This window comes from Archocentrus centrarchus, chromosome 23, assembly GCF_007364275.1.
Source record: "Archocentrus centrarchus isolate MPI-CPG fArcCen1 chromosome 23, fArcCen1, whole genome shotgun sequence".
Lineage (NCBI taxonomy): Eukaryota > Metazoa > Chordata > Actinopteri > Cichliformes > Cichlidae > Archocentrus > Archocentrus centrarchus.
Window position 1 is genome coordinate 21327367 of NC_044368.1, and position 13770 is coordinate 21341136.

Below are 13770 nucleotides of genomic sequence, written 5' to 3' on the forward strand. Positions count from 1 at the left end.
ACTAAGACTCTTAGTCTAATTTATCCAGAATAGACTTGCTATTACATAAATAAATTAGTTTACTCTGAGCACTGATAATGCTTTACAGTGTGTCATGGTTGAAAACAACACTGGGGTGAGCAACTCTCCTGTTATTCTTCACTGTCTCTGCAATAAAACAACTCTGTCATGATAAAGTTAAAAAGCCAGAACTTATTACCACGTTTGTAGCCCCTCACAAAAGTAAACAAAACAGTTTTGACAGAATAGTGAGGTTCAAAAACCTCCTACGAGAGTCAAACATCAGACAGACCAAACAGTAAACCACAAGCTAGAATTCATCTGATACCACTCAGTGAAAGTGATACACTGCAGTGCAGACAGTAAGTCACATGCAGCAAAACATCTATAGTCTTATATAAAGGCTACAAGGAGACCCTGTAAGCCTGAGATTAGCTGTGGAACAAAGAGGCTTTTTAAACACTACTGCCTAAAGCATCTTCTGCTATACTCCCCTCTCTTACAGTAAATTAAAGAACAAGAATATCTCAGCACTCTTGTTTCAATCCACATTCGTACTTTGGTGAGTAAAAGTGGTCTTATGTTGGTGTGATCTCCCTTCTGTCCTCATGAGAGCAACCTTACGTACAAAATGTAGACGTCTGAAAGCACAGAACTCAGCACAGTTTACTAAATAGACCCGGGGCTGGAGTTCATGTGAGCAGCTACAAACTATCCTTCTCTGCTGCCTTCACGTCTCAAATACCAGCAAGCACTACTTTGACTACTCTGACAGCTTAATACTATACCTTGGACTCCTTAAGGTTAAACCATAAAAGAAAATGCTCCAATTTCAAACGCTGACAGCAGTTTAAGCTCCCGAATCATGCTTTACACCCAAGTCATGTCAGTCCAGACAAGTCTTCGGCTCTCCGAGCAGAGCTCAGGCTGCAGGCAGACATATTCTCCACCATGTCTTTGTGTCCTCCAGTGATTCTAGAGCATCTGCATTATCTGTGGCACATCTCTCCACAGACAAACATTGTCCTGTTTAGCGCTCTGGCCTTCCCGGGTCAGCCGCTCATTGGATGAGAGCGTAGGCAGAAGAAGGGACACTGGATTGGCAGTGGCTGGGGGTGCAGATAAGACCAGCCCCCTCCATGCTGTTAACCCCATCTGACGGCATAATCCCTGCGGCTGAGCTTAAATCCGTACTGACCCCACCTGCTCTTTCACTCTTATGCTTCCTTGCGTTTCATCTCTATTGACTTCTATTATGCAACTTATTTTGTTATTGTTGTATGTTTTTCTTTTTTCTTAATGTGAATCGGCAAGATAGTGTTTATTCAAGACACGCTGAATACTGTAAGAAACTCAAACTTCATCCACTCAAATCCAAAATAAGATTTTTTTTTTACTATATATATATATATATATATGGAAGGAAAAAAAAGAAAAACAATTTTAGAATAATTATTCAGAGAGTACAGATGATAAATTATGGGAAACTCCCACTTCACTTTCAATATGAACTGAAACTATCCAATCAGTGAAATGAAACAGATGTTCTAGCTGATAAAGAAAACATCTGGTCACTCTTTCTGCAGAGCAAGTGGATCAATAAGTGCCCAACCTGTCCAACAGTAATTAGATTTCAAAAAATTCTATTTTAAAGTGAAATTAGATTCACTTTGCTTAGGATATGTGAATCAATCCATCAATCCACTCCTTATCATGGGGACAGCAGTTTGGACATTCCCTCTGCCAGCCACCTTGTCCAGCTTTTCCAGGGAGACGTAAGCAGTAGGCTGTAGCATCTATGCACTATATGAGGGCCATTCATAATGTTCTGGGAATTTGACTATTAAAGAAAAGGAATTGTGCACATCCACAATTTTAGTATAAAAATCAACTTCTATGTCAAACTGACCCAATTTAGCTTTTTCAGGATCTTCACCAGAGATGAAAATGGAGCCTCGAGCTACATCCCAGACATCAATTGGCAGTTTTTTTAAGGAATAGCCTGCAGCATCAAAGCCTGAAAGTGGTTCATCAGATCAGGAGATAAAGCACACAAGTGAGGACAGAGCGAATGATCTAAAAACTGAAGCCATACTGAAAGAATTCCAGAGGTGCTTTTTGTGTACATTTTTTTACAATAACACTCAAATGGTTGATAATCAGGTCAGACTCCGCCTTGAAGAGGATAGGAGGGATTTCATTCATCACAAACATGTAAACATGAAGCTTTAAGCCCTGGCCTTTTAGAATGATTACTGTGTATGCAAATGCATCAAGTGGGTTAGTCAGTGGTAACGAACGTCACTGCTGGGGTACAATCATATGTGATTATGTTCCACAGAACTTCTCCTCTGGAATCCCTGCTTGTTGTTTACTGTGCAGCATCAACATCTCAAATAAAGCAATGAAAGAGAATTAAAAATAAAGTTCCATCTTCACACCACAGATGTGAATGCTCACAACTCCTACAGAGATTATTTTTTCCAGAAATCTCTGTGACCCTCCCCCCCGTGTGTGTGGAGTGGATTTATTAGTGAAATACAGCTGAACTCCACTATAAACAACATCTTTTAACCCAAGGAAATATGGCAGAATGTGTTAAAAGCGGTGAAGAAAAACACATCAAAAACACACACTGTCATCACTTTGACACGAGAACAACGGCTAGAAATTGAAGTCAAATCAGTTGCCATGGATACCCACCTGAAGTGCAGGGGTCACAGAGGGTATCCATTCTTACTGACTCTTGTTCCTCTGAAGCAGTGACGGTTAGAGTGTGAGGCAGCACAACTGCGTTTCTTCTGTATGCTTACACCAGATGGACTGAGCACTTTTACTCAAATTAATTTTATACTAATATGTTTCAACTAGACCATAAACAGTGTATAAGATCTTATTATGGACTACAGATGTTCGCAAAAGCTTAAAAGCTCTCATAAAGCTTTTAATGACACAATCCCAAATGTTTGCTACGGTAGGTGTTGAGCCTATATGCAGACACCAACACATAAATCACACATTTTTGTGTTCCCTGATTGGATACACACAGTCTAATAAGTATGACAGACAGTGTGTTTCTGCAGTGACAACACAGTCACTGGGTTCTCTGTTACTCTTGCTCTCTCTTGTGGTAGGAAACTGATCTGAAAACACTGAGAAAGCTTACACTGCCATTGCATGGAGACTTATGGGTTCAGCTTTTCTTGCATGAAATAGCATGCAAGATTTACCCAAAAATATTTTCCATTTAAACATAAAATCCTATATTGGGACATTTTTGAGTCACAGCAGCAAAAACAAGAGGGCTGTCACAGTTTTACTCCATCCTCTGGAAATGCTGCATGCTAATTTCTGACTATTTTTGTTTTAATTTTAAATCATGCCTGATCCTCCCAACTTACAAAAAATCTATTCTCTGTAGGTTTAAATTACAAAACACCTGAATATGGATATTTGGATAAAACACATACAGAGAACATGGAAATCAAATATACTTGCAGGCCACTAATCACAGTAAAAAATCCACAAGAGGGTGCTGTAATACAAGAATAAGGCATGAGTCATGACGCAAGACCAAATCTACCATAATTTGTCCACAGCAATAGAACCTCACTTTGACTTGTTCTGATTCTGCTGTATGGGAACCTCCATCCGAGAGCCCATTAATAGCCCTTAATGAGATGCTTTCCAGCTGTGCAGCCTGAGTGGTGGCTCCTGAAGTGAGAGAGCTGAAATGCTGACAGTAACAGGCTTTTTAGAGAGCAGTAACGAGAGTGCTGATGAGCAGGTTTAGAGTTGGGATATGTTAAAAGGTCAGCAGTTGGCTTGAAGAATATAAAAAATTTAAAAAAAAAAATACCTGTAGCACAGAATCATAACCACTATATGCAGTCTGACATCTCGAGCAGGTCTGGGACTAAGACTAAATAAAACACTGACAGCTGTCCTGAGACTACAACTGTCCAGTGCTTCTATGTCTTAAAGTGCCAGCATACACCTACTAGAATAAAACAAGACAAAGGAAGCAGGATTATAAGAGTTAAGAGGCTCAGAGTGTACAGTATGCAGGTCTATTCAGGGCTCAATGGCACATGCAATGATTGTGTCGGTCAGTGTGTGTTCGGGTCTTTTCTATAGTATGTGTTTTGTGAAGCATGTAGCGTAGCACGTACAGTAAGCAGATGAAATTTTAATGCTCCAGTGTGAGTCAGCCTTTCTGGTTATTCAACAACCAATTAACAGTCGTGCTTTATCAGGGAAATTCTGCATTCAGCCTCTTAACACAGAACTGGTTACTGAAGAAAAGGTGTGAATGTTAAGAATCACATGAGAGAAGTCTTATCATTTCATCCCATGTGATAAAGCCCAGAAACAAAGCTTCTCTATTTGACTTGCTGGTTGACTTCAAAGTTTTTCTATGTACCTTTTGTTAAACAGGAGCACCAGGTGGCAATCACGAGCAGCACCGGACACTGACGAGTCAACATGTCAACAAACTCTACTGTCAACAATATTTATCTCAAGTTTGCCAGTATTACCACAGGCAGGTCATGTCAACTCCCGACTGTACTGAAGAGCGCATTTTATCACTTATGAAAGGAGTTCTAAAAATACTGGAGAGAGCAGAATGAGTCTGATTAGGATAGTCATTCACTGAAATTTAAAGGAAACAGAAATGGATGTATTCATCTTTGCAATTTTAAACATGTACTTCCAAAAAAGACTGCATAAATTTAACCAAAGATCATAAACTCATCTGAAAAAGAAATTTATAGTTTCTTTTAATAACTCCCAAATGGAAAAAGTTACAAAGCACAAACCTGAACATGCGCAGATTATTATCATGTTTCTTGGCATAATGTGTCTTCTTATTAAGCACATGTGGCAACAGATCAATGATCACCTCACAGCTTGGTAATAAATTCAGTATTATTTAGAAAATGTGCCAACTAGATTGAAAGAATAGAACAGATAATTACTGCAAATATTACTAGCATTAAACACTACAGCAATAATCCGCAAACCGTTGAGTAATGAGTCTCAATCCCTGATGGACAGAAAAAGTTGAGGACATAATGTTAAAATAAGGAGCACCTGTGCTGCTCTTAGTTCGATAAAGGAGGTGTAGTGATGCGGGAGAAGGTAAGCTTCGGTAATTTACATTATCCTGTGGTTACGATGACAACACGCAAAAAAATGAGGAGGTAGAAAAGTTTGCATAATCAGTAAGCAGCAGCAACAGCAAATTAGTGGAAGTGGAAGTGGAAGAGTGGAAGAAGCTGAGAGCCAAGTAGACTATTAAGCAAGATATATGCAAGCATAGGGTTGTTTCAACTAAGGGCTGTTGTTTATCTTTCTATGACTGATCCAAAATAAATGCCCATTCACCTTTTGAGAATTTACACATTGTTGCTGCAGTTATTTATTCATAACATTTAAATCAACTGAAATATCTGGACTATTTTGAACATGATCTGAGTGCATGTTATAATGCACTTTTTTATGGGAGAATGCACTATTAATATAATGACATAACACACAGTAATGGAGATACAGTAAGTCATGACCAAACATGTTGAACTATAATTGCAATGGACATAATGATTTCAGCTGCATGTATTAACCCTCCCTCTTATTTCCTCGTGCTCACTGTCCACTCAACTGTTAAATAAAAGCAAAACTGCAAAACTACTACTACTACTAATACTACTACTACTAATAATAATAATAATAAGGCCGCTGTGTTTTGGAAAGGGAATGCCAGTCTTACCGTGGCTGTAGCTGACCCCTGGGCTGAGAGTAGAGGGGATGGCAATGTGCTCCCTGTTAGGCGTTTGGAGGCCCACCTCCTTCTCCCGCTCCCTCTCCTTGTCCCGCTCCTTCACCTGGCGCTGGCTCATCCTGCTTGGGGTCAGAATGATGGTGTCATCACCGCACACTATGGCAGCTACATAAAAGAAAGGGGGAAGAAGAGGTGAGAGATGAAAAAGGAAGACATAAGAGGAAAAATCGGACATGTTGCGTCTTTCTTGAGATCAGAGAACATCCAAACACGGCCCTCTTGTGGAGCATCTGCAAGGTACAGCCTTCTGTTTCATAACCCATTTTGATAACTTACATAATATTTGTTTTCATCCGTGTGTTATGATGGCTTTATGAGAACCTGAAAATGTGAGCCTCTCCCTTATCACGCCACCTTGTTTACTTAGCACTAATCAAGCAGGCAGGCATGTTATTGCTTAGCAATAGAAGCCCATTCTGGATGAAGGCCGAAATGTGTGTGAGATTAAAAGACAAGTTTTAGATTTTTTTTCAACATTTTTTTTTTCTGCTGTAGATCCCAATCACACTCCATAAAAAATAAAAAAGTAAGTATGAAAACATTACCCTTTAGGATGCTAAAAATATTTCTGACATTCAAAAAGTACCAGTTTAATGACACTTAAATAACACAGGAACTGATACATGAGATCAGCACTTTTTGTACCTCCACAACAGTCAAATAAGCTGAGCAATATAAGCTATTATGGTTGAAGTTTAAATGTGCCAATCTGACATATATATATATAATAAATACTGTTACACTGTGGTTTTACAAGACATTGTGATCCTTTAATATTTAAGCCTTTCCTCTCTCTTTGGGTATGTTTAAATGGAGAACCCTGTGCAAAATTAAAGAAGAATTTTAAAAAGAGGCTGTATGCAAACTCCTCTACAAGATAAACTGCAACTAATGTTTTATTAATGAAGGATCACCTTTGCCAGAGAAATTCAAGTGCTGGCAGGAGCCTATTGAGAGTTTAAACACTCAATACTTGGAAAACTGAGAAGACTATAGAAAATAGGTTCAGCACTGTTAGATTCTCTTTAAACATATGCCCTCTTTTATGTTCAATTTCAGCCTAAATACCAGCCCTGGCCCCTGTGCTGGCAGGGTGTACAGCCCTTAGCCCTTCCTCTGAAAGGTCACTGGCTTACCGGAGGTGGCATGGTGCTCTCTCAACTCTGCATGGTGCTAGCAAGGGAAAAGGGTGGAGACAGAGAGGGGAAAAAAAAGGTGCAAGATAGTGATAGCAGGGGGATAACAGAGAGGGGAAAAAAAGAAAGAAAGAGAGATTGGAAAAGGTGTCAGAGGATTTTGGATAGGGATTAAAGGGGACAAAGGGAAGAGGGGGGTCCACCATGTGTTGTTGACCAGATGTTGGCAGTGGTAGGTTTGCGTGCAGCAGGGTTGGCGTACAGTGGGCAGCATCAGCAGCAGCAGCAGTAGCAGCAGACGCCACAGCCACATGAGATGACAACAGACAAACAAAAAAAAAAAGAGGAGACAAGAAACAGAAAAAGAAAACAAAAAATAGACATTAGTTTAACCAAAATGTTAATGGAAGACACAACTTAACACGAAACTGGTGGGAGATGGAGGCAATGGATGGGAATGTCAGTTACAATCACAGGACACAGACATGGAGTATTTTGTTCATATGTGCTCATGTTTCAAGTGACTAACAATCACTGGCCCATTAATATCCACTAAAGCAGCTGCCGGAGAATGGCAAAATAATAATTATGGACTGCAACTAACAACTGCTTAGCATTTAAAAATGTCAGATAATAGTTACAGCTCTAAAATTTCCCCAAGGTTGTGACATTCCATTTACAGTCACCCTTGTGGGATTTAGTCACTGTCACATCTGATAATGACTAAATTCCATAAGGTGACAGTGGGAACTATTTTTGCTTGAGAATGAGCAAAATAGGTTTCAAAATAGGAGTTCGGAAATCTTCAGTGAAGAATGATTAATCAACAATTTGAAGAAGTTCAATTTTATTTTTCAAACTTAAAAATCAAATGTAAAATGATAAAATAATGATTTTATTGTGCATTGAGTCTATAGCCCTGCTAAAAGCTGCATGAAGCTGCATTTATGCACACTGCTTTGAGCAAAGTATAATGTCAGAATGCTAACCTGCTCTTAGAAATATTACACACTAGCTCAGGGGTGCCCAAACTCCTGGCCCGCGGGCCACTTCCAGCCACGCCCCTTCTTCTGGTCCATGAATTGATGTTAAAAATAATATACAATTTGGCCCTTTAAGTTATTTTTCTTGACATTTCGCTTAACCCTCTTAATTGGAGGAAAGCACTAGCTTATGCTTACAGATTATAATTACTAGCTTCTCTCCACACATATAAAAGGAGGAGACATGGCACATAAGACTCCAGAATAGAAATCTATAGAACAAGGGGCAAAAATGACAGGTGCTCCCCAAAGAACCAAACAAAGAAACATATTATCCTATAATGCTGTATTACTGATGCAGGTGCACATTAGAGGTTCACAAGAGGTTCAGCTGTGTGGTGTCAGGTACTCTATATCATTATCATAGTACCATGAGTTAATATAGAATTTATTTAGTTCTCTCGTGAGATGAGCCAGAAACAGTGATTGTGTCAGCACTTTGGATTGAGCTGTGTATGAAGCTAACGTCCTCAGGCTCAGTGTCACTACTGGTAGCATGAGGCAACACCAGGACCCTAGTGGACCACTGGTGTGAATGTCTATGACCAAACAATCAGAAACAGACTTCATGAGGGTGGTCTGAGGGCCCAGTGTCCTTTAGTGGGCCTGACGTCCTCTAGTGGGCACTGTGCTCACCGTCCAGCACCATGGAGCCCGATTGGCATTTGCCATATAATACCAGAACTGGCAGGTCCACCATCGGCACCCTGTGTTTTTCACAGATGAGAGCAGGTTCACTGTGAGCACATGTGATAGACATGAAAGGGTCCGAAGAAACTGTGGAGAACTTTATGCTGCCTGTAACATCAATCAGTATGACCGGTTAGGTGGTGGGTCAGTGATGGTCTGTGGAGGAATATCCATGGAGGGACAGAGAGACCTGTACTGGCTACAGGTCCAGTCCAGGTCCAGTCCATATCAGTACAGATATCCAGCATGAAATGCCTCCAAGTGACCTTTCCAACTTGTGTAAATCTAGAATTCTCCTTTGAGCTTCACTGACTTCTTTGTGATTTCCCATTGTTCTAAGTATTGGTCAGTCTAATGAGTGCTGTCAAATTAATCCTACCAAAGAGAAACTAGTGATTATAGTCAATCATGATCACTAATGAGAAGTTAACGGGCCTTGGCTTTGTCAAATTAAAAGACACGATAGAACCTTTAGCACCACTTATTAAAATCAGTTTATGTATATATTTGAACCTGTATGTATACTTTTAACCCTGTGTGGGTTAGAGAAAATCCAAACTATATTCAAACTTGTGGATCCAATTCTTATTTGTTAAAGTCATTAAAGATGGACTGCTGTACAATGATTCCACCCTGGAAAAAGAACAGTTCAAAGAAATCATTAAAAGCCCAAAATTAACACAACATTCATACCTATGATGAGTGTATGTAAACATCTGACCACAGCTGTAGCCTTTAAGAGGACAAAGTCATCAGTCATTTGAAAAAGTGCTCATCAGATCTGACTGGCAATTCTGTACATTGTTTCTCTCCCTCTCTCTCACTCTTCCTTCAGCAGCTTTAAAATATCTGCGTGAGGAATTTCAAAGATGGCTGCAAAGTGACAAGAATTGCTTTTAGGATTTTGGCTAAACCAAAATTTGGGGATTATTTTGTGTTTGGATGATAGCACTACTTCCCATCCCTGCAGTATCAACCTCATTATGGCACAAGAGGAAAACATCAATGTTATATGAAAACATCAATGAATATCAATCAGTGAAGCAGCACAGCCACGTTGGTACTAAAGTGTATTACATTATCATAACAGTACACCATTTAGTCTGTAGTTAATTATGAATGTCTCAGAAATTTGAAGTTAATCATTGCAAATAACTTAAATATTTCAAATATCCATTTCTATTTCAAAGTTTTAATTTGTTATCACTATTAAATGATGTCCTATCTACGGAGCAATAAACATTTACGATATAATTGGTGAGCAGCTGATCACAAACAGCAGACACTCACCCACACGACTGCCTCCACCCATGCACAGCAGAGAGTGGAAGCACTTAACAGTTGGCCAAAAAAACAAACAGGCTCTGATTAGGTTTGCTCACTACGACCTTCCTATATCCTGCAAGCAACACCTCTGCAGCTCAAGGTTTCAGCTGTAAGGACGCTGGTTCTGTTCAGTCTCAGACATAGCCATAACTTAGACACACAAAATGTCAACAACTGCAGAAGCTTCTTAAATTCAGTACCTCCGAGAGAATATCTGGGTCAAGTTTACATAAACCCATCATACTAGTCCATGCAGCTGCAGTGATGCACTGATGTCATGGTATCCGCCGGAGTGAAGCAGAATCTCCAGTCAAATAAATCACAACCACAGACAGCCCATGAGGAGGAAGACAGAGAAAACAGAGCCACCAATTGGATAATGCTCAGATAATCCTAAAGATGAAATCAAATCACAAAGTTCTGATTGGTTAGAAGCCAGAGACCCACTGGCTGAGAAGACAGACAGCACTAAGAGCTGCTTAGAACAATAAGGCAAAGGGATTAGCAAACTGTCACTGAACGTCAGAGGTCTATTAACAAGGCTTTGTAAAGAGGCATCAACAGAGTGGTTTCCTAATTTAATCTTGGCTCAGTGCTTTGTCTTGCCATTACGCTGTGGCCACTCCCTCTGGATTGCAAAACGATGACCTGCAGTCATAGGGCACAGAGGTCAGAGGAGTTTGTCCCTGGAAGGCTGGCTGGATTCCTAGATAGATCTTTCTAAATAGCCCAGAGCTACAAGCCAACACTCTTCTGTAGTGCCAGCCTGTACGTATATGCTGCCTCCCACAATCAAATCGCAAGTCTAAACCCAAAATAAACAATCTTTCCTCAATCAAACTCTGTTTGTTTGATAAAAGAAGAACTCACAGCAACTGTCACCTGCTTCCATGACAGACAGACTGTGTGAATCCGGGGTGAATGCTGCTCATAACAACCTCACCTGGTGATTAGTGCTGATTAATTATGCAGATGAGAGTGTGGGTGGTGGTGAAGAGGCTGACAGAGAGACAACGTGAACGGTCAAGAACAATCTCCAAGTGCCACCAACAGAAAATAGAAAATGCGACAGGCAGCCTGAGAAAGAGATTTATTGGTACAGTTTAATAAAGGTGCACTGCTGGATCACAGCAAGTGGCAAGCCCGCATTAGCATTTGAAAAGCTTTTGTCACTATAAATTTATAATCAAGAAAGGGGGTGGGTGCTGGGGGGATGTTTATATGCACCACTGAACAATGGGGCTAACAACTGGCTAAAGTACGAATCATTCAAACTTGTAGTTTATGTTTTATAAAATCTTTCTTTTGTGACCAGGCTTTAATATTCTATAAGTCATCAAAAATGATGTCTGCTGTCAGGTTGTCTGTGTGATTTCTTTAAGTCTGTCTGTTCTCTCAAACCAAAGATGTATGTGAAGAACGAGAATTAACACTGTACAACCACATCTTCACAGCTGAACTTTTGGTGTCATGAATACTCTGACATGTTCATTGTTTGGGGGTTTCTACATGAAGTAGCTCGTGAAAATAAGGTGAAGTAGGGATGGAGGAGGAGGAGCTGTGAGCTTTCTGGGCCAAATAAAGGACTGACTCGAGTTCAGTGAGATAGAGGTTTTAGCACCACACATGAGAAAATAAAAAGTTCCAGTAAGTTAACTGACATTTTAAAGGCAGCGGGGCATTTTTAGATTAGATTTATATCGTTTTGATTGAACAATATTCTGTCCAAATATTACCAATATTACAGTATACTTACAATCATGACATTTAATATCATATTACTAACGTAAAAGTCTCTTTAGAAAAGCTATGAGTGGTAAAGTAGCTGAAAGACACACACACATCAGATTCTGGGAAAGCTGGGAGCTAACAACCATGTTTGGCTTGGAAATTTTTGATGCTAAATTCCACTCCAACTCTACTACACTCTGATGCACAGACGATATATAATACAACATCAGCCAACTGTATTTTTTCCAGCATAAACTGATGCTTATGTTGAATAAATAAAAAAATAATTTTTAAAGCATCATGAACAGGATACATACTATGCGGGACCCTGTACAGAAGTCACTTTATGTGAATAAATCAGCAGAGGGCTAAGTTATCAGCTAACACTATCTAGCTTGTCAGCAAGCTGAATTCATAAACTGTAGGGGTACAAACACTGAATGTCACAGACAGAAACTAAGGCACCAACTTATTGGATAGTCTGTAACTGCAGTTTTTGCCACTTCAGTTGTGCAGTTACAGTTACACTTCAGCTCTGGAGATTGCCTCTTGCTCCTTAGATGGTGGGATTTAAGGGTCCACATACGCTGCGCTATTGTTCTAAATACAATCTTAAATCACATTTTCTCATATTTTTGCATTTTTCAGCTGCAATTCTTTAAATCTGACACATGCCTAAACACCAATATCAGTAATAAGCCAATGTTGATGTATTTATTTATGTGTTAATGTGTGCATCATAAGCTGTTCAAGATCCTCCACTAAAGTAGAAAGTAAGGGCTTTTAGCACCATGAAAGACTCTTAAGTACAGAACAGAGGTTAGAAGGATGGACCTAGGTATTTGCACTGTCTGTGATGATTTCCATCATCAGAGTAAAACATCAGACACTGTTGGCCTTATACCACGAGAGAAAAATCATCATCCATAATGTTTTTATGCAGGTAGTGTTTTATTCTCCACTGCAGTGTAAATCAAAACAGATCTGAGATAAACCAGGAATTGAGTGATCACAAAGCTACTGAGCATGATGATCACAGACACACATGTAATACTGTAAGAATCTGAAGTGTTATCATCGTCTGAAAACACAGAATACAGTGGTGGCTACTGCAGCGATACAGCATAGCTTGCTGTGTTTGATTAAGGCGGACACAAATAAAAAGACAGAAAAAACAGACAGCTCACATATTTAGATCACACTGTAGTCTGTTCAGCTGTGAAGGCTGAAACACAATAGATGTGAAGTTCAACCCCAGCTGCAGACATACTGAAAAAAAAGTGAAATTACTACATGGCACCAGACAACCTTCTCTGAATCAACGAAGGGAACAAAGGGAACAAGGACAGGGCAGCGTTTAAGGTGTCCAGTTCTCCTTTAATGGGGGGAAATGCAAGGTGACATTTTACTGTCTGACTCTTTTCATCTGGTTTTCATTTCAAAGCCAGCAGCTTGCTGTGTCGATGACATGACAAACAAGGACACCGGCGCAGATGTTCTGAGAGAAAACTGAAATATTTCAAGCAGACGCACAGCAAAATCATCTGGGTTTTTTACACTTTGAGAAAAGCTGATTTTGTGGGCCAATTGAAATTATTGGTCTTTATTTAACTGAATCATCTTTTAGATAATAACTATGTGATTAACATCTGTATAGAAAACTAACCAACATTAAAGGACTGAGGCAAAAAACTTAGAGACAACCCTATTTTGCCCATTTCCACATATATTCAGAGCAAAATGAACTACGTAAATAGGGGCAGTGTATTAAGAACACTTGGTCTTATCTACAAAAAAACTGGGAAAACAAATGCTCATCCATATTCATACTGCTATAAAAGATGATGATATAACTACCTGAATAGATTCCATCCAATCAGAACACACTGAAGCTTCCAAACCTAGACAGAAAACATGGCCTCAAACTCAGTACGCTCTCTCTGCCTCTGAAAAGATGAAGAGTGCTAAACTCAGGATAAAATGCCATGGCATATTACATAAT

General features: G+C 39.6%; 1 protein-coding gene across 3 annotated transcripts in view; it reads right to left on the bottom strand.

Moving 5' to 3' along the window:
• Positions 1 to 13770, bottom strand: part of osbpl8 (oxysterol binding protein-like 8) — an 87013-nt gene that overhangs the window by 31019 nt on the left and 42224 nt on the right. For all 3 annotated transcript variants that reach the window (XM_030719858.1, XM_030719857.1, XM_030719856.1), the window contains exons 3-4: positions 6979 to 7015; positions 5771 to 5947 (exon numbers count right to left, since the gene is read on the bottom strand). In XM_030719858.1, coding sequence (XP_030575718.1) covers positions 5771 to 5947; positions 6979 to 7015 — 214 coding nt within the window. The remainder of the gene's footprint in view (positions 1 to 5770; positions 5948 to 6978; positions 7016 to 13770) is intronic.